Consider the following 21,335-nt stretch of genomic DNA (forward strand, 5'->3'; position numbering starts at 1 on the left):
CGGAGCATTCCGCATCCTCTGCCCTTCCCTGCGCTTCCCACAGCGAGTCCACCCAGGCGGGGTCCTGGGGAAGCCAGAGGGTCCTGCATCCCAACTTCGCAGTCAGACGTGACTCTCTGCCAGCCAGTAAAACAGAAGGTTTATTAGATGACAGGAACATGGTCTAACACAGAGCTTGTAGGTACAGAGAACGGGACCCCTCAGCTGGGTCCATTTTGGGGGGCAGTGAGCCAGACAACCACGTCTGCCCTTCACTCCATGTCCCAGCCAGCCCCAAACTGAAACTCTCTCCAGCCCCTCCTCCTCAGGGCTTTGTCCCTTTCCCGGGCCAGGAGGTCACCTGATTCCTTTGTTCTCCAACCCTTTAGCTCTCACCTTGCAGGGGGGAAGGGCCCAGGCCACCAGTTGCCAGGAAACGGGGTGTCAGCCATTCTCTGTGTCCAGACCCCTACACACACCTGCCCTCCAGGGCTCTGCAACGATCATACACCCTTACCCCACCACCTAGATACTTAAGAACTGCATAGGGGAAACTGAGGCACCCCCACACTATTCAGTGGAAACATTAAGAATAGTCCCACTTCATCACATCTCTCCCCCCTTCGAGATCAAACTGAGCGGGGTCACTTTAGCCGGTGACCTGGGGAAGTTCAAAGCCACCAACGTTCCCATGGATGCCCCACCATCTCTCCCATTCCTTGGTAGGAGTTACACCAGGCCCTTCCAGTTTCACGCCCTCCCTTAGGTCAGGGGTGGTTGATAGCACTTGCAGGCCGCATGTGGGAAGGTTTATGCAGCCCGTGCCCTTTGGCCACCTCAAAACCCCCGGGGGTCAAACTGGGATTGGGTCTTCTCCCCAACAAGCTGGCCAAACACTGCCACTTGGTTATAGGACTGTTCAACTTTCTTAACAGCTTTCACTTCATCTGAGACCTTCTCAAACCTATCCACACTGGGTCTTTCAACAGGAAAGTCAGTGGATCCATTCACAACAGAAAATTTCTGGCTGCTAGGAACTGAAACTTTCTTGATTAAATCACTTTCACACCTTTCAGTTGCAGTAAACTGCTTGCAAAGACTCCATGAGGATTCCTTTCCCTAGGGCTTTTCTATGCAACAATTCACCCCTCACAGAAATTCTGCTCTTACCCTCTTCACTTAGGGCTTGCTCTAGAGAAACACTTTCCTGAGCAACAACAGACACTTTCTGGGTCTCACTTACATCCAGAATTACCTCTGGCCCATTCGGCGGATTCCTACACAATCCCCTTTCAGGCCAACGTACAGACTTCCTAGATAAAAGGTTAGAAGCATTCTCCTTCCCTTTGCCACACACAAGTTCAGGAATCTTTTCCTTCTTGCCACAGGTTTCTAAACCCTCAGTAGGTAACACAATCACATCATCTTCATGCTCTCCTTGTGTTGGGCTAGGATCTTACCGTGATTAGACAGAGTTGCTACAACCTTTCCCAACAACACACTAGCAACAAGCAAAATACAAGCACCAGAATTGTCTGGTCTCTGGGATTTTGCATAGACACTAACTGGATGCGACCTAGTTACAGTGCCATTCTCCTGAGCAGACACAAACTTAGGACCATTCCCTTCCTGGGCTTTAGCTGAATCCAGAACAAACTCTGAGACAACTGCACTACCCTCAACTATCACAGGCTGAAAGGCGCCTTCTGTCTGCTCCACAGACAAAAAAGAGCCAGACACACTTTCTCCTTTCCCAGACACACAGCTTGGGATCTCATTCCCCTGGTCCCAGCACACAAGGCTGGTCACAGACAACTGCTTGGAGATCAGGGTAGCTCCCTCCATAAGCAAGTCAATACCCCTGATAGACACAGGCACATTTCCTTCACTGTCACAATTCTCCACCCAGGTAACAGGTAAGGTACAGGGACACTCATCTTCCACTCTCCTCGCCTTCCCACCCTGCTGACTAGACACAGCCATCAGCTCACAAGGCTGCCTAGGCTCATCCAAACTTTCCTTACCAAGCACCTTGACACTCCCAACAGATACCCTGCCCTGCCTGTGTCTCCCCCCCGTCAGCTGGGGTCTCAGCTCCCACTGTGCTCAGCGCTGCCCTTGCTGTCCCAGTGGGGGTAGGCAGCGAGCTCGCTGCTTACCTCACTGCATCAGAGCCAGCCTGAGCCCCCTCTCCACTGTGCAAGGGGGGCGGGGAGAATCTCTCTGTCCCATCCAGCCCCAGGGGTCTGGTTACAGGCAGACAGGTAGCCTGAGCCTAGCCGCTCCTCCCCCCTGCCAGCCAGGTCATCTGCATTTTCACTGACCATTTCTCTCTCCACCGATTGGTTCCCTGGATTCAAATTCAAACCCTTGGCAGTTACAGGAGCAGGGCCTGGATCCTGTCCCAAAGAGACACAGCCACCCCACAACAGGGTCTCGCAGCTGGTATCCTGGAGAACCCCAACGACCAGCCAGCCCCACCCCTCCTGGGTCTGCACAGGGATCTGGGCTATAGGCAGGGCGAGGGGCTTCGTCCCTGGGACCCTCACCTAGCTCACACAGCCCCTCAGCCTCTGAGGCTGCACCACCCAGGGCCTGACAACAGTTCTCTCTGTCCCAGGATCTCGCCACCCCAGGAATGTCTCCCCATTGACCATCACCTTCTGCTCCTACTGGAGGTCCGAGGGGCCTGGCCCCAGGAAACTCCACACAGACATATAGGTTGGGGTCAGGAGTGGGAGCGTGTCCACCTCCCCACCCATCTGGCTGACGGATTCTATGGCCTGGGGACCCAGCAAGGGAGCTAGACACCGGGGCTTTTCCGCAGGGTCCCCCTGGTTCAAATCGCCAGCCTGCTCAAAGGCAGTGAGGTGGGCATCCACATCCCCCCCATCCTTAACCAGGGGCAGCAATTTAGTCTCGAGGTTCCCTGCGGAACTGGCACCCCGGGGGTCTATCCCCACTCACCCCTGGGAGGTCCCCTATGCCTCTCTGCTCCACCATCGCCAGTTCATGCTGCTGCTGCTTCCGCAGCTCTTTCTCAGACTCTCGCTGTCTCTCACAGTCCTCTTGCTCTCTCGGACTCAGCTCCAATCCCGTCCGTCTCCGATCTCCCGATGGAGAACCCGATCGTGAAGACCCTTGTCTGGTAGGGGACAGGAGTCTTGGCGAGGCCTGGCTCCCACTCCAGCTGCTCCCAGATCCTGCTATAGCCCCATTTGGGGTCAGGAATCTGTTCCTTAGACCGGTCATCCTCCTCCAGCTGCAAGATTAACTCTGCTTTGGTGAACTTTCCAATGCTCAACCCTTTCTTTCTGCACAGGGTTACAATGTCCTTCTTAAGGAGATGGTGACAGGCCATCACTCCGCTCTTCCCAAGTTGTTGTGGACTCACAGGCCTGTGTGCTCTCAGCTCCCCATGGTTTCCAGAGAGAACTCCTAGTGTGCCAGCCATTCTCAAGGTCACCACCTCTTTGCCAGGGTCGAGCTGCAGACTCCTCCACCCCTGGGACCGCTTGCTGCAATCCCCCGGGGGACCCTGTTACTGCAAAAGTCCTTCTCTCTGGTCGCACACTCCTAGGGGTTAACCGCCCCCTGAAACTGTCTCTTTCTGAATCTTCAGCACGCCTGGTCCGCGTCAATCCCCCTTCATTTTACTGCTCCCCAGTCACTTACTGCAGGAAGCGCCGTCCACGGGGTGCAGTAGATCCCACCGCTACCACCAGTTGTCACGGAGTACCCGGGCGATGCTCTGGAACTGCTCCCTACGAAGCCAGTCAGGACTCTGGGGAAGTCTCCTTTCTGTGAGCAGACTGTCTGCAGGACACACAGCTCACACAGCTTCCACCTTCCTGGGTCTGACCTCGGAGCATTCAGCATCCTCTGCCCCTCCCTGCGCTTCCCACAGTGAGTCCACCCAGGCAGGCTCCTGGGGAAGCCAGAGGGTCCTGCATCCCAACTTCGCAGTCAGACGTGACTCTCAGCCAGCCAGTAAAACAGAAGGTTTATTAGACGACAGGAACATGGTCTAACGCAGAGCTTGCAGGTACAGAGAACAGGACCCCCAGCTGGGTCCATTTTGGGGGGCAGTGAGCCAGACAACCCCATCTGCACTTCACTCCATGTCCCAGCCAGCCCCAAACTGAAATTCTCTCCAGCCCCTCCTCCTCTGGGCTTTGTCCCTTTCCCGGGCCAGGAGGTCACCTGATTCCTTTGTTCTCCAACCCTTTAGCTCTGATCTTGCAGGGAGGAAGGGCCCAGGCCATCAGTTGCCAGGAAACAGGGTGTCGGCCATTCTCTGTGTCCAGACCCCTACACACACCTGCCCTCCAGGGCTCTGCAATGATCATACACCCTTACCCCACCACTAAGATACTTAAGAACTGCCTAAGGGAAACTGAGGCACCCCCACACTATTCAGAAGAAACATTAAGAATAGTCCCACTTCGTCACACAGGTCTCTGCTCCCTCTGTGCCAGGTCATGCGCGGCTCCTCTGTGTACGGCAGGCAGGGGGTGCTGTGGGGCAACAGGAGACTCCTTCCCCCAGGGCTGGAACTCTAGCTCCGCATGATCCATGCCCAGCACGCCCCTGCAGCACCCAGGCCGTGAGAGCAAAACACTTGTTCCCCTCATGGCAGTGCCAAGCCCCAGGAGGCTCTGGAAGAGCAGGGGACGGACAGCATTAAACAGGAAGCAATCATGAATAGGCCGAAGGCCATAGGCGAGAGAGACTTGGCTGCCTTCTCCTTCCCACTTCTGAGAGGCCAGCCCATGAGCTGAGCTGTAGGCAGTGGCCAAGCCTTACCTTTGTGCCTGATTAGGTAGTGTGCCAGGACGATGAGCAGGCTGAGTAGCAGAAAGACAATGACTGCGACCACTCCACCGATCACAGCATGGTATGTGCCAGAGGAGGAAGACATCGGGCTGGCGTCTATACGTGTGGCAGTGCAGGGGGGAGAGAGAGAGAGAGAGAAAGGTGTTTACAGGCCCTGCTGAAGTCCTGCGTGGTACAGAAACTCTCTCAGCACCAGAGCTGGGGGGTCGCAATGTGTGTGCCTGGCCTGGCTCCATGTGCCCTTACATGGAACCTTGGGGTGCTAAGGGCACATTCCAGTAGAGCACAGCTTTCCCCATGGCTGCGTCCTTCCCACCAGCTGCCAGGTCCTAAAAGCTGGGAGTGAAATATTACCAGTGGGAGAGAGAAGTGCAGAGCCAGAGTGAGGAGAGGGGCTGCCAGCAGAGACGAGAAATATGATGGAGGCAGAGAGGGGCTGCTGGGAGAGATGGAAAATGTGATGGAGGCAAAGAAGGGCTGCAGTGGAGATGGGAAATGCGATGGAGACAGAGAGGGGCTGTCAGCAGAGATAGGAAATGTAATAGAATATCAGGGTTGGCAGGGACCTCAGGAGGTCATCTAGTCCAACCCCCTGCTCAAAGCAGGACCAATCCCCAACTAAATCATCCCAGCCAGGGCTTTGTCAAGCCTGAGCTTAAAAACCTCTAAGGAAAGAGATTCCATGGACGAGGAGAGGGCCCGCCAGCAGTGATGGGAAATGTGATGGACGCAGAGAGGGCTGCAGCGGAGATGAAAAATGTGATGGAGGCAGAGAAGGGCTGCGGTGGAGATGGGAAATGCAACAGATGCAGAGAGGAGCTGCCAGCAGAGACGAGAAATGCGATGGATGCACAGTGGAGCTGCAACGGAGAAAGCTCTTGCCCCAGTGCAGTGGGGCTGGATGCAGGTAGAAGAGGAGGAAACTGGGAGGGAAGTGGAGAGAGAGAGGCCAGAGCGGGTCCAAGGGCCCGGAGAGCTGCGACTGGGCAAGAGGTGAAAGCCCACCCCAGTCCCTGTCCCTTTCATCTCTCCCCACCCCATCCTTGCCCTCTCTCCTCTCCTTCCCTGCCCATCTATCCCCTCCCCTCTCCACTCCGCCCCATCCCTACCCACCCTGTCTCCTCTCCTCTCCTTTCCCCGCCAACCAATCCACTGGTCTGGAGTACAATGAGCACTCCTGAAAGCGAGTAACTAGCACTGGCCACAGAGTGAGCGACCTACCCCCACATGCTCATGCCCCTCCCTCCTGCCCTGCAGAGCCCTGGCTATTCCAGTCTTGGGCTCCTGCCTAGCTCTGTGATGCCGCCTCAATCCCAACCTGCAGCCCTGGCTCTGCCCCATGCCTTTCAGTCCTGCCCCATAGCATGGCATGCTCAGGGGCTCTATCTCCATTGCTATGACAGGCCCTGCTCTGCCAGACTCCTCTGTCTCTGAAACAGCACAGCCTGTGCGATTGGCTCCTCTGGCTGTCAGGAGCACTTTGCCTTGGAAGCTGCCACGGCAGGCAGGTGACTATACTCGGAGCAGTTGACGTTGGCCCAGTTCATTCTGGCCCCTCTGTTCAAACCATCCTGTCTCTTGTCAGCAAAGGCAGAACAGGGCTGATGGGGACAGCAGCCTGGAGTGCAGAGTGCTCATGACTCAGAGGGAAACCTCAGGCACTGACTGGGTAGCAGCGCTCCTAGAGCATCTCAGACCACCTGCCAGGGCTTGCCTTGGCTACTTGGCACCACAGAGCACCTTCCAGGCCCCTTGTCACAGTGTCCCAACCCCAGACCAAGGTTACGCATCCGCCTCACAAGGGCGGGGGTGGGGGAGGATGGTGTCTCATGTACATGCTGTGGAGATGGTGTCTCGTACTTGTGCTTGGGGGGAGGAAGTTTCTCATGGCAGTGCTGGGGGTGATGGTGTCTTGTGTCCATGCTGGGGGATGGCAACAATGCCTTGTGCCTGTGGATGACAGCGTTTTGTGTGTCTGTGCTTGCGGGGGGGGGGGGGGGGGGGGGAGGGGAGGGGTGGAGAACGGGGTCTCATGTCTGTGCTGAGGGTGATGGTGTTTCTCGTGTCTGCATCTGGAGGGGAGGACGATGTCTGGTGTTCACACCTGGGAGCCGGGGCAGTTTCAGGAGTCTGTGCCTGTCAGGGGAACAGTGTCTGCCAGGTGTGCTGGGCGTGCAGGGGCAAATTTTCATTCAGTTTTAGTTGCTTCATCCCAAAAGTGTTGGCTCAGGAATTGGAAGGTCCAGGGAAGGGTCACAGAAATGCTTAGAGAGGAGGGGGGGCATCTGAAGGGGGAGAGTTTGGAATGGAGAAGTATAAAAGAGAGGACAGCAGAGGGATATAAAGAGAGGAATGGGGCAGGGAGCCAGTAGGGCTCTGAGCCACCCAGCCCCTTAACACAAGAACAAGAGGCATTCAAAATGAAAAGGCAACACTTCAGACAGACAAAAGGCACTTTTTGCAATGTGTGATTAACCTATCCTGCCACATGACTGCATTACAGCAAATAGCTTAGTACAGTTAGTACATTGATTAGACATGTCGCTGCCTGAAAGCAATGGCAATCACTAGGATACACACGGTAAGGGCTCATGTGTTAGGGGAGAGATAGGTGGTTCCCCATCTGGGACTAGAAGATGCATATGGCAATTTTCCACAACCTCCGAAGCCTCTGGCAATGGTTCCTGCAGCGACAGCACCCAGAGCGAGAGACCACTGGTGTGTGTTACCATGGGCAGAGCAGTACTGGACCAACAGGGAGGTGGGCTGTCACACTTGATGGGCCACTGGCCTCTTCTGCTACCACAATCCTACTTGCCACAGTCTGGGACCTTTTACTCCTATGGATTCTGGCTTTGCAGGGTGAACTGGCAAGGCGGCTGCAGAACCTGGACATTCCAACGAGGAAGCCAAGTGCTAGGAACAATCCCCTGATTGTACTAGCCAGGGGCTGGCAGTAATTCCTCCGCTGGAGCCACAGCCCTTGTCCCTCTGGGCTTGGCAGCCATTCTCCTCCTATGTCCTGCAGCGCTCCCCACTGGGCATGGGAGCAGGGAATCCATAAAGAAATAGAAAAGGAGCTTACGGTACCTTGGACAGCGACTGGAGTGAAGGATGAAGCAGTAGCCATGGTAACATGAGTGGTGGACTGGGAAGGGCCTGACGAAGGGGCTGGAGTGGAGTGAACATGTGGGGTGGGGAGCTGGGAAAAATCTGGGGAGGACAACAAAAAAAAGGGAAACAAATCAACCTGGAGAGATGACAGCAATGGTGTGAGAGACTCCAAGATGGAAATGATGTCTGGAGGTCTCTATCAACTCTCTCCTAATGCCCAGCCCTCTGTACTCAGCTCTGCCAGTGCCCCATAGTCCCGACCTGCAGCTCCCTGCTATCCCAGCCATGGGACCTCCCCACACAGCTCTGCCAATGCCCCTCAATTCTGACCTGCAGCCCCGTGTTATCCCAGCCATGGGACCACCCCACACACAGCTCTGTTGGTTCCCCTTAATTGTGACCTGCAGCCCCAGCTATCTCAGCACTGGGCCCTCCCCACACAGTTCTGCTGATGCCTCTCAATCCTGACCTGCAGACCTGTGCTCTCCCAGCCCTGGGCTCCCCCCACTGCTCTGCCAGTGCCCCTCAATCCCAACCCACTGCTATCACAGGTTCAGGCCCCTACTGTCACAGGTTCAGATGAAGATTGCGAGCTCTTCCCAAAAGAATGTGTGCTTGGTCAGTGCCAGCACAAGGGCCCTGATCCTGGGAGCTATACAATGTATAGCAGCGACCCAATATGGGGGTGTGTCAGTGCCGCTTGGCCTTTGCTTAGCTCCACCCCTCCTTCCTTACAGGCTCCTCCCAGCCTCAACCCCTTCTTATTTGACATCTTCTCCCTCTTGCCTTCCTGGGGGAGGGGAGGCAGCCCCTGCCATCTGCTGTTCTGTGGCTGTCATATTCATTGCCAATTCCACATGAAGACTCCTTCCCAGCCCTTGCTCTCCTCTGCCGCCGACATGGACGGGCCTTTTCCTCTTCCCCGGGCCCCTCCACTTCTCCTCGCTGCCCATGCCCTTCTGCTTCCCCTCACTGCTCGGGGCCCTTCCCCCTTCCCCTCGCTGCCTGGGGCCTTTTCCTCTTCCTCATGCCCCTCTGCTTCCCCTCACTGCCCGAGGCCTTTTCCTCTTCCCTGTGCCCCTCCGCTTCCCCTCACTGCCAGAGGCTTTCCCCCTTCCCCGTGCCCCTCCCCTTCCCCTTGCCGCCTGGGGCCTTTTCCTCTTCCCCATGCCCCTCTGCTTCCCCTCACTGCCCGGGGCCTTTTCCTCTTCCCTGTGCCCCTCCGCTTCCCCTCACTGCCCAGAGGCTTTCCCCCTTCCCCATGCCCCTCCCCTTCCCCTCGCCGCCTGGGGCCTTTTCCTCTTCCCTATGCCCCTCTGCTTCCCCTCACCGCCCGGGGCCTTTTCCTCTTCCCTGTGCTCCTCCGCTTCCCCTCACTGCCAGAGGCTTTCCCCCTTCCCCGTGCCCCTCCCCTTCTCCTCGTCGCCTGGGGCCTTTTCCTCTTCCCTATGCCCCTCTGCTTCCCCTCACTGCCCGGGGCCTTTTGCTCTTCCCTGTGCTCCTCCGCTTCCCCTCACTGCCAGAGGCTTTCCCCCTTCCCCGTGCCCCTCCCCTTCTCCTCGTCGCCTGGGGCCTTTTCCTCTTCCCTATGCCCCTCTGCTTCCCCTCACTGCCCGGGGCCTTTTGCTCTTCCCTGTGCTCCTCCTCTTCCTCTCACTGCCCCAGCTGGCTCTGGCTATAACCATTGTAAAGTCAAACTCCATGGTCTGGATCCATGGAAAAGAGCCCTCGCTTGGTGCTCTTCCCCCTTGGTCTGCACCTGCCCCTCTAGTGCCCTTACTCAGCCTCACACAACCTCCACATGCCCCTGCCCATATGCCCCTCCCTGCCTCCCTTCATCCTGGCTCTGTGCCCTTCAGGCAGTATAGCCCCGTTAGCTTCTGCTTAGGAGCCCTGGGTGTTATGAGTTCTGGTAGCTCTCAGCCTGTGTCTGTGATGGGCCTAGCAGCTCAATGAAGCATTTTCCAGGCATCTCTTTGGCATTTCACTGCAGCTTTCCAGGCATGCCCTTGTCCGGCTCTCAGTGTAACACAGGAGTGTCCCCTCGGGCGGGAGCTAAGGAAGTGCATGAGGGGCTGCCTCTGGATCGCTATGTGGCATGGTGTTGTAACAACTGGGCCTACATATTGACCCAAATTGTGAGCTCAACTGTGAAATGACTGTAGAAGTTCTTAAGTCGCTACAATACCCTATAATGACTCACGCTGATGGGGAAAGGTACAAAGGGAGACAGAACAGGTGAATTAGTCCAGACAAAAAGGCCTAGTTAATATAAGTCAAGGATTGTGTTGAAATTACATGGTTAAAAACAGGAGATGTGGAGCAGGAAATGAATGAGCCAAAACTGATATGTCAGAAATGAGGCCTAACTGGGGGACAAAATAATGAGGGAAGGAGCTATTCCACCCATCACTCCCTTTTTGAGTCCTTAAAAGAACGAGATTTTGTGGGAAGGAAAGAACAAAAAGAAGAACAGACGGGAAGGACAGAGGGTCCTGGAGTGAACTTCACCATCATGGCTGCCATGCCCAGGGCTTCCTGGGACTCCAGGGCAGATCCTGATCCCAAGAAGTGACTTGACCACACCGGGCCAGCGCAAGGGACTCAGATGACATGGCCACCCCACCGGCTCCAGCTGAATCCCAAACACCACCTGGGATGACCGTTACCACCATCTTTGATACCACCTATGTCAGTAGTTCTCAACCTTTTTGGGCTCCAGACCCATTTGCAAATGTTTATGGCCTGCTGCAACCCAGTAAATAGTCTGGAGGCAGAGGCCCTGGTAGGGTTACCATATGTCTGGGTTTTCCCGGACATGACCTCTGTTCTGGTTCTCCAACCTCCGTCTGGGTGGATTTTTGAAATACGAACAAATGTCCATGATTTTTCCTTGCTCGTCCTTTCCCCTTGCCTTCTGGAGAGCAGCCGCTGCTGACAGGGCACCCAGCTCTGAAGGCAGCGCTGCTGCTCTGCAGCAGAGCAGAAGTAAGGGTGGGATGGGATGGTTCTGCCATAGAAACTATACCCCCTCTTCAACTCTCCCTCCCCCGGCAGTGTCCTCTATTTCGGAACTTGAAATATGGTAACCCTTGGCCGTGGGGTGCTTTCAGTCGGATCCTGCCTCCCCTCCCAAAAGAGTTGCATCCTGCCTGGCACTCACCCCACAGTGCAGCTCCTGTGCTGTGGGGCTGGCTGGACTTGGCTCTCCACTCTGGGCATTGCAACCTCCGGGACTGCAGCACTGCTGAGGTTTGGCCCTGCCCCCCTGACTAGACCAAATTTGCGTGAGTGGAGTTGTGATCTGGCTCTTGGGGTTGCAGTGCCACTCCCTCAAATTTGGCCTACCCGGACTCCCATCATCATGATGGCTGGGCCAAACCTGAGTGGTGCTGAGACCCAGAGGTTGCAGTGCCTGGAGCAAGGAGGCGAGCCCAGCCAGCCCCAGGGGACACACAGGAGCTGCCACTAAACCCTTTGAAACATTCTGGTGACCCAATTTTGGGTCCCAACCCACAGGTTGAGAAACCCTGGTCTAAGAGACTGTCAAACAGCATGGGGGTGGGGGTTTCCATTCTAAAAACTGTCCAGCTGAAGGGAAAGGGATCTAGCGATGCTGTTACAATGCCAGCCTGACTTCATATTTTACATGGCAAAGGTTTCAACTGTTTCCCTTCTTTTCTGTACATTAATAGAAGGCTAAAGGGATGTTTAATGGTGTGTTTGCCCAGGGACAAAGCAGGCTGAGGTCTCTGGATACCAACCCCCTGGACCCTGTTTAGCACTGTTAGTGTCAGACAGTGACTCAGTGAAGTTAACACCTTTGGCTCATTTATTAATACTCCAGTGAGCAGGACTCTCGGCAGTGCAAGGCACTGGCAAATGTGTGTTTGAGATCTGAGTGCAGGGGCCAAACAGGGAGATTGGAACGGGCAAAACCAGAGCCCGTTCTGTGGTGGGGTTGCTGAGGGAGTCTGCATCCCCCCAGGGAGCCCTTCTCCCCACTGACTCCCCCACAAGGCATGTGAGCAGCTGATACACTGGCCATGTTACAGTCTCCTGGTGCAGACTCCACTGCTGCTTTCCCACAAGCTTTGCAAAATATGCCCCAAGATTTGTGTCCAGTTCTCAACTGCCAAGCACCTTGTGTAGTCACTTACCCCAGTGAGTTGTGGGTGCCCAGTGTGAGCGGGACTCACCGTGATGTAAAGGAGGCACAGGGTGCTGGCAGCTGGGTCTGAACCAGGTCTGAAGCCCCTGTGATCTGCACTTGATAACAACGAAGGAAGGGATTGCTCTGCTCAGCTGCACACAGGATGCAACTCAAACAGGGACAAGCTCCAGTACCCGGGGAACACAAACTATTGGGAGCTCTGCTCATGGGGGGTTACCTCTCCTGGTCTCTTCTGGGAGACGATTAAGCTAGCTCAGCACCAGTCCACATTCCTAGGACTTCAATGACCTGGATACTGGAAAAAAGAAAAGGAGTATTTGTGGCACCTTAGAGACTAACAAATTTATCTGAGCATAAGCTTTCATGAGCTAGAGCTCACTTCATCACTTTTCATGTTGCATCCGATGAAGTGAGCTGTAGCTCATGAAAGCTTATGCTCAAATAAATTTGTTAGTCTCTAAGGTGCCACAAATACTCCTTTGCTTTTTGCGGATACAGACTAACACGGCTCCTACGCTGAAACCTGGATACTGCAGAATCCACTCAGAGAAGAAGCCATCCTAGATCTGCTGATATGAAGAAATTGACTGAGACAGAATAAAAGGGAGGCCTGGGACCAGTAACGCTGGTCTGCCAGAACCCAGCATAAAGGGCTCACCACATGCAGCAAGGCAGGGGCATTCAGTGTGGAAAAGCACATTTGGGGACTCCAGAAATCTAGCAAGCACAGTCCAATGGAAGAGCACATCAGAGTGCACACGGGGCGGTGGCGGTGACTGAGGAGCTCTCCGAGACTCTGATCCCTTGGAGAAGAACAAGACATGGTCAGTTGGCTTCAGAGGTGGGGAAGTCACTTGCTTTGGAAATGGAGGGAGTGGAAAGCAAGCAACCATCAAAAGCCAGCAGAATCCAATAAGGCTCCTAAGGAGAAAAGAAAGGAGACGGAGGAGCTAACTCTGCCAAGGGGGAAGGAGGGGCTTTTGCCACAAATGTCGGGGGGAAGACGAAGAGAGAGGGTGCAGCAGGGACCTGAGTCAGTGCGAAAGGGAATGAAATCTGACCGAGACACTGAGCACCTATCAGAAAGCTCTCTGCACCAAGCAACACATGGACGAGGAATGGGGACAAATGAATTGAGGAAGCTTCTGATAGAAAACTAACAAGAAAAATGAAATAACAGTCCATGAAAAATGTGAAGATAGGCAAATGGGCGATGTATCAATATCGGGACAATGTGAGTCCCAGGGAGGCACAGGGACGAGCTAATGGACTTACATGCCAGAGCAGTAAAGAAAAGTCCTGGGAAGAACCTAGGAAGGTTCCAGGGGGCGGGTGCTAGTTTTTTAGAAAAGATCAACAGCAATCCTGGCATTACTGTCAGCTCACTTTGACCCTCTGCGCCTTACAAAATGATGGACTATTAAAGTGAAAGCTCCCTCAATCTGTGCATGGAGGATACCAAGGCGGTGAGCAATAAGCGGCACTGGGAGCTGACTGAGAATGATGGAGAAGAGACAAACTCGATTTTGTTTTTTTGGCTAGAATTCTACAGTAGGCAGCGAAAGAGGAGATGGTACTGGAGCTGCCGCGTATCTGGAGTTTGGTTTCCTGTCACACGGAACCTCTGCTCACCTCAGTCACTCAGACTGACTCGGGAGTTGCTGAAAACTGGAGGAAGAACTGCCAAAATAACCCAGCCAATTCACAATAATGGACCATGAGATAGAACTGTGCTGGGAACCAGGGATGGATGGATGGGAGGTCACAGAAAGAAGCAGACTTCCAGAAGTAGTCAGCATGCAGAATCGGGGCCACATTTCTAAAGAGCTAAGTTGCTGCACACATGTTTGGTGGTACTCAGCTCCTGAGAATCCAGCCCTGGCTGTCACAGTGGGAGCGGCTCTGTACCAAGCACTTTCAAACATGTGTCCCTGAGAGCGCTTGAAAGCCAGGCCCTGCTGGTCTGGGAGGGGGCTGCACAGCCATGAAATTCACCAACAACCCCCACTAGGGGGAGCTGCAAACACCAGTGGGGACACAGAACAGATCCCAAGGTAGCAGGAGATTAGAGTGATCATAATCAGAACCCTGAACGGTACACAGCTCTGTTCCACTTGCAGAGCACGCTGACTCATTAAACATAGGCAGGGAATAGCAGTAGCAATGTCTTGGAAATGCAGCACATGCAACAGGTGAAAAAACCACAGCAGCCTGAATACCCATGGGAAGAGAATCCAGGGCAGCCGGCAATTCTCCATGGGGCTGGGGGCAATCTGCTCCCCTCCTGCTCTGCATGGGGGGCCCGAGGAGCAGGTTAGACATGAGCTGCTAATGCACTGGGGCAGGAACAGAGGGATCATACCCTAGGGGCTCTCTGGGACGGTGGCTGTGCCAGGGAGACTGTTCAGTTCTGGACAGCTCAGAGAAATGATCTGGGGCTGGGAAGACTCAGTTAGGGGAAGAGATGAAGGGCTGAAGTTACCAACGGCTCAGCAGCCCATTATTCTCCATGGGGCTGGGGGCTAAGCCTCCTTTGTTGTCAGTGGGAGCTGGGAGGAGTCAGGCTTTTTGAACATCTGGCCCTAAATCGGCTTACAAAAAGGAATGAAAAGGCAGTGGAATACACACCTAAACCCCTCCGCACAAGGGTGACAGGATTAAGGAAACTTCCCTAGCCTCATTTGCATCAAGGATGGGGCAGGGAAGCATTCCCATTAGCATACAGAATGGAGAAGAGAGATTCCAAGGCAAGAACCGCACTGAACTCTGGGGGATCTCTGCTCCAGCTGTTAATGAACCCACAGCTGCACACACCCAGCTCAGTAGTTATCAGACCAATTCTAGTAATAAATCCTTTATTGGTATCCAAAATACTGAACCTGCCTAATTGCACTGTGAGCTCCCTTGAAGGAACACGGCCGATAGCCAAGAATGAGCAGTTCCTATTGTCTAGCCTGAACAAAACAACTTTGGTATCCTCCCTTGAGCCATCAGTTTACCCATAAACAAATCTAGTGTTCTCCCTTGAACCACTGTTGTTTCCCTACCAATACTCAAGTAAGTGCTCTGATGCTTGTATCCAACATCTGCATCAGTTCCATTGGGACTTCATTAAGTTAGATTTAATATTATAACTGTTTTGTTTGTTTGGCTCCCCTTGTACGGTTATTACCTGGCAATAAATAACTTTCATGGTTAAGCTGGTTGCTTCCCTCTCTCTCTTTCTCTTTAGCAATGCTCCTTGTACTTAAGCTGAAGATCCCTGCAGCACCCAAAAATCCTGTGGGGTTTGCTCATCAAGTGGGCTACTACCAGAACAATTATAACGTGAAAGTGGGGATAGGGACGAGCTGAACCTGGGATATATGAGGGTGGCAGCTTGGAAGTGCTGCTTGACTCAGCCTGCTGAGTCCAGGGGCATATAAGGGGTCAGCGTGGGAGTGCTGATTAACCCGGTCCTCTCAGACGCGCTCTGTTAATGTGTGTGTTCTTCTGATTCTGGGGCTGGAAGAACCCAGCCCTGGGAAACCTAGGTCCTGCAGGCTCCAATGTGAGGGAACTTGCAGAAGGGAGAAGGAGAGCTCTATCTGAGAACACAAGTGACACAAGCAGTACATGGATAGAATTACAGACACCCCGCCGCCCTGCCGCCTGAAGAGTAACTCTAATAACTGAGTGTACCCCAAGTAATGGGCAAATCTGGTCCATCTGTTCTGGGAGAGGAGGGCGGGACACCAGGGAGTTCAGCCTGTGAACATGTGGAGGGTGTTAACAACCATAAGAGAGAGGGCACACTCAGTTCAGTATCGCACACAGGGTGCAGCTCGGAGCCGTGGGCTGCTATCCCAGAGGGGGAGAGCAATCTGAAACTTCGGGAGATCCTTCTGAGAGTGTGCGGGTGGATCTGGCTAGGGGACAGGTGGGAGCCCCATCCCATGAGACTGGACAAACACCTCCAAACTTCCTACAGGGCTAGTCCTGCACTGCCCCGGGGATACTCTAGAAGGGACCAGCAGGGTGTTTCCAGCTATTGCAGTCCCTGACATTCAGGGCCAGCTTTTCCTCCCCATTGCTGGCTGCCCTCTTCCCATATCACTATCCACAGGCGGGTAGCTGAGCAGACCAGCCCCCTCCCTGCCCCAGTTCATCTCTTGTCCTTACAGTAGCAAATGACTGAACCCAGCCCAGGCTGCGTGGCTCCCCTCCCAGCTCCCCACAAGCTGCACTCCCTCCTCCTACGCATGGGCTCCCCAGCCAAGCAACACCCATCAGCTCCTGCAGGGCTCTGGAGAGGCAATCTGCTCCCCTCCTGCTCTGCATGGGGGGCCCGAGGAGCCAGCGGGGAGGGAGGGGAGCAAATGAACAGGAGAGAAGGAGGGAAGAGTGAGCATAGAAGTGCAGTGAGGAGTGATCCAGGGGGAGAGTGGGGAGTAGGGAGAGGAGAACAGCAGAGAAATACCAGAGAAGGAAGAAAAGAGGAACAGGTTGGAGGAGGCAGCAGCAGCTTCACGGAGCCTGTGCTAAAGAAGCAGCTGCAGGAGCTCAGAGACAAGCCCCCTGAGGCTCAGCATCTGCAGTTGGCTGGGTCCATGCTGGGTCCGTCCGTGGGACACTGCACTGTACTTCCAAAGAGCATCACCCCTGGCAGCGGGCGTACCCAACACACTGCTCCCCAGATAGGGGTGTTCCCAAGACACCTGGCGCTCCCCAGCAAGGGGTGTTCCCAACAAACCCTGGGCTCCCCAGCAAGGGGCATTCCCAATGCGCCTGGGGCTCCCCAGCAGGGGGTGTTCCCAACATACCCAGAGCTCCCCGCCAGGGGTGTTCCCAACACACTGGGGCTCCCCGCAGGGAGTGTGCGGCACAAACCCAGGGGCACACATCAGATGGCTCCAGCAGTGGGGGACGAGCCCCACAGAGGGACAACTCCACTGTACTTGGCAGCATATCGCAGAGGCTCCGGGGAGCCGAGTGCAAGGAGAGGTTCAGGTGCTAGTCCCCGGAGAGGGGAGGAGGCAGCAAGCAGGCGCTCCACGCCCTCTCTGGTGCCCAGGGCTTACCATTGATGTCCAGGTTGTACCTCACTACAACGCTACCCATGGTGCTGGTGGCCATGCAGATGTAGGTGCCACTGTCGCTCTTGTTGAGGAAGGGGAGGGTGAGGACACGGTTGGTGTTTGGACGCAGGGGAACATCGCTGCCCTCCTTCGTCCACAGGAACTCCTGGGGGCTAAGAGGACAGGGGTTAGTGAAAGGCAAGGGGCGCTTCCCCGAGGGGCATACACCCACCGCAGCAGCAGGTGCTGGCTTCAGAGGTCAGCCCAGCTAGGAATTCATTACAGCAGCTTCCATTTCCCAGGGGAGCTTCCCCCATGATCCCCGAGGCCCTTGCAGAATGTGACAAAGGCCTGACTGCATCCCACTGAACTGGCAGGAGCTGCAGCGCCCCCAGGACAGGCCCTAGCAGCAAGGCTGTAGCCCGGTGAAGAGAGCTATGAGGGGTGCTGCAAGCAGCCCTGCAGGAGAGGACGGGAGCCAGAGGGGCTGGGGAGGGGTAGGCGCTTACATCGGATTGCCCTGGACTTCACACTGCAGCCGCAGCTCCTCGCCCTCCCTGGGGTAGGGGGGGTCCGGCTCGATCGTTGCTGTTGGCTTAACTGGAGGGAGGGAAAAAAGAGAAAGGTAAAAATCAAAATCCTGGAGCACGTTCTGTGCTGCCCCTGCTCCCGCCCACGGTGCCCCTCCCACCACAACCATGGCATGTCCCTCACTACACCCTGAGCTTGCCCCTCCCTCGTTTCAGCTGCAGCGTGCCCCTCCCTCCATAAACCCACAGCGTGCCCTTCCCTTCCTACACCTGCAGCGGCCCCCTCCCTCCCTACACCCACAGCATGCCCCTCCTTCCAAACATCGGCAGCATGCCCCTCCCTCTAAACACCAATGCTTGTCCCCCCACCACACACCAATACTGTGTACCTCCCTCCTTCCCTACACCTGCAGCGTGCCCCTCCTGCCACACACCCGCAGTGTGACCCTCTCTCCACATGCTCACAGCGTGCCCCTCCCTCCCTACACCCGCAGTGGGATGTGCATATGTAGGGGGTGCTTAGCGGTAAGCTGTGTGTGCGTGGCGGGGGTTAGTGTTGGGCTGTGCGTATGGGGTGGTTAGTGGTGGGCTGCGTTTTTGGGGGATTGGTTAGCATTGGGCTCTGTGTGTGTATGGAGGGGTTAGCGGTGGGAGGTGAGTGTGTAGGGGTGGTTAATGGTGGGCTGGGCTGTGTCTGCGCGTAGGGATGGCTAGCGGTGGGCTGTGTGTGTGTACAGGGTGTTTAGCGATGCAATGTGTGTGTGCATAGGGGTGGTTAGCGGTGGGCTATGTGTGCATATAGTGGGTTGTTAGTGGTGGGCTGAGTATGTGTGTAAGGGATGCTTAGTGGGGGATTAGTATATGCACAAGGGCTGTTAGCAGTGGGCTGTGTGTGCATGGGGTGGTTAGCGGTGGGCTGTGTGTGTGTACAGGGGTGGTTACCAGTTGGCTGTGTGTGCATGGAGTGGTTAGTGGTGGACTGTGTGTGTGCATGGGGTGCTTAGCGGTGGGATGTGTGTGCATGGGGTGGATAGTGATGAGATATGTATGCGTGGGGGTGGTTAGCGGTGGGCTGTGTGTGTGCATATGGGTGGATAGCGGTGGGCTGTGTGTGCGTACAGGGGTGGTTAGCGGTTGGCTGTGTGTGCGTACAGGGGTGGTTAGCGGTTGGCTGTGTGTGCATGGGGTGGTTAGCGATGGGCTGTGTGTGTATAGGAGGGTGGTTAGTGGTGGGCTGTGTCTACATAATGGGGGTTAGCGGTGGGATGCCTTTGTGTAGGCGATGGTTAGTGGCAAGCTGTGTGTGCATGGGTGGGGTTAGCGGTGAGTTGTGTCTATGTAGTGGGGGTTAGTGGTGATCTATGTGTGCATAGGGGCTGGTTAGCAGTGGGCTGTGTGTGCGTATGGTGGGGAGGGTTAGCAGTGAGCTGTGTGTGCATTGGGGACAGTAACAGTGGGATGTGTGTGCATAGCAGTGATTAGCAGTGAGATGTGTGTGTGTGTCTGTGACGCTCTGTACCTCGGGGGAACACCCGACACCCCCATGTTCATATTTATAAAATGACTGTGTGGTATCCAATGCAAAGTTTATCATGTTGGGTGTCTTCGGAAGGCTCATGATGCACTGAGCATGGTTGTTATAGTGATGTTATAGTAATTGTTACAGTAATGTTATAGTAAGGTTATAGGTTATAAATTTCATGTATATAGTTATGAGGCTGAAAATGTATCCTCATGGCTTAAAGCAAGCCCATGCAAAAACTCTCCAAGAACAGAGAGGCAGTTCACACATCATGAGAGGAGGTATGGGACAAACCCAGCCCAGCCTCACAGGAACAATGGACGCTGGCCTCAGCAGCAACAAAAGAATCTGTTAGACCCTCCAGGGAGTCACTGCCCTTCTTTTGGTCAATTTGGAACTGCGATGAGGTAATGCTCACCTGACTCTGAAGGTGGGGGCGGGGGCAAAACCAAGAGGGAAGAAAGAACATGATAAAAGGGAGAGACGTTTGCCATGCTCACTCTCTCTCTTCCACCTACATCTACAGACACCACACCAAGCGACTGAAGTGCTGATCAAAGGGGAGAGCCTGGCTGAAGAACAACCAGCCAGCCTGTGGTGAGAACATCTAAGTTTGTAAGGACATTGAAAGTGTTAAGATCAGCTTAGAATGCGTTTTGCTTTTATTTCATTTGACCAAATCTGACTTGTTATGCTTTGACTTGTAATCACTTAAAATCTGTCTTTATAGTTAATAAATTTCATTGTTTATTCTACTTGAGGCAGTGTGTTTGGTTTGAAGTGTGTCAGAGGCTCCCCTTGGGATAACAAGCCTGGTACATATCAATTTCTTCGTTAAATTGACGAACTCATATAAGATTGCAGTGTCCAGCGGGCATAACTGGACACTGCAAGATGGAGGTTCCTAGGGTTGTGTCTGGGACTGGAGATATTGGCTAGTGTCATTTGCTTGTAAGTAGTCTGTGCGTGAACAGCCCAGGAGTGGGGGTTCTCACAGCAGAGCGGGGTAAGGCTGGCTCCCAGAGTCAAGGATTGGAGTGGCCTAGCAGATCACCGGTCCAGATAACACAAGAGGGGAACATCACAGTGTTGGGGTGGTGAGTGGAGAGCTGTGTGTGCGTCAGGGTGGTTAGTAGTAGGATGTGTACATGCATTGAGTGGTTAGCTGTAGGCTGTGTGTGCCTGGGGGTGTTATTGATGGGCTGTGTCTAGGTAGGGGGGTTAAGCTGTGGGCTGCGGCTGTGTAGAGGGGTTAAGCTGGGGCTGTGTGTGCATAGGGATTGGTTAGTGGTGAGCTGTGTGTATGCAGCGGTGGTTAGTGATGGGATGTGTGTGCATGTTGGTGGTTAATGGTGGGCTGTGTGTTTGTGCATGGGAGGATAGTGGTAGCTGTAATTGTGAGTATTAGTGCTCATCAGTGGGCTGTGTGTACGTAGGGATGGTTAGTGGTGGGCTGTTTGCGTATTAGTGATTAGGAGAGGGCTGTGTGTGTTTCGGGGGGTTAGCGGTAGGCTGTGTGCGCGTGTAGGGGGTTCTTAGTGGTGGGCTTTGTGTGAGTGGGAGTAATTAGTGTGGGGGTGTGTGTGCATCAAGTTGGTTAGTGGTGGGCAGTGTGTGTGTTGAGGGTGGTTAGCATTGGGCTGTGTGTGCTTAGGAAGTGGTTAGTGGTGAGCTGTGTGTGGATTGGGGGGATTAGCAGTGGGCTGTATGTCTGTGTAGGGGTGGTTAGCAGTGGAATGTGTGTGTGTCTGGAGTAGTGGTGGGGGAGTAGCGGTGGGCTGTGTTTGTACATGGGGAACAGTTAGTGGTCGCATGTACGTGGGGAGGGAGGTTAGCGATGGGCTGTGTGTACGTAGTATTGGTTAGCAGTAAGTGCTTTGTGCATGGGGATGGTTAGCAGTGGGCTGTGTGTGCATGTAGAGGGTGGCTAGCGGTGGGCTCAGTGTTTGCCTGGAAGGGTTAGCTGTGGACTGTGTGAGTGTAAGGCGTGGCTGGTGGTGGGCTATGTGTGCGCAGGGTGGTTAGTGATGGGATTTGTGTGTGCGCAGGGGGAGGTTAGTAGTGGGCTATGTGTATGGATGGGGTGGTGAGCAGTGGGATGCATGTGTGTGAAGGGGTGTTTA

General features: G+C 54.6%; 1 protein-coding gene across 4 annotated transcripts in view; it reads right to left on the bottom strand.

Moving 5' to 3' along the window:
* Nucleotides 1-21,335, bottom strand: part of CADM3 (cell adhesion molecule 3) — a 138,701-nt gene that overhangs the window by 18,611 nt on the left and 98,755 nt on the right. For 2 of the 4 annotated variants that reach the window (XM_037882730.2, XM_043534911.1), the window contains 4 exons: nt 17,670-17,760; nt 17,164-17,333; nt 7,906-8,028; nt 4,786-4,911 (listed from right to left, as the gene is read on the bottom strand). In XM_037882730.2, coding sequence (XP_037738658.1) covers nt 4,786-4,911; nt 7,906-8,028; nt 17,164-17,333; nt 17,670-17,760 — 510 coding nt within the window. The remainder of the gene's footprint in view (nt 1-4,785; nt 4,912-7,905; nt 8,029-17,163; nt 17,334-17,669; nt 17,761-21,335) is intronic. The other 2 variants (XM_043534912.1, XM_037882731.2) reach the window with 1 other exon arrangement.

Source organism: Chelonia mydas, chromosome 24 (assembly GCF_015237465.2).
Source record: "Chelonia mydas isolate rCheMyd1 chromosome 24, rCheMyd1.pri.v2, whole genome shotgun sequence".
Taxonomy (NCBI): domain Eukaryota; kingdom Metazoa; phylum Chordata; order Testudines; family Cheloniidae; genus Chelonia; species Chelonia mydas.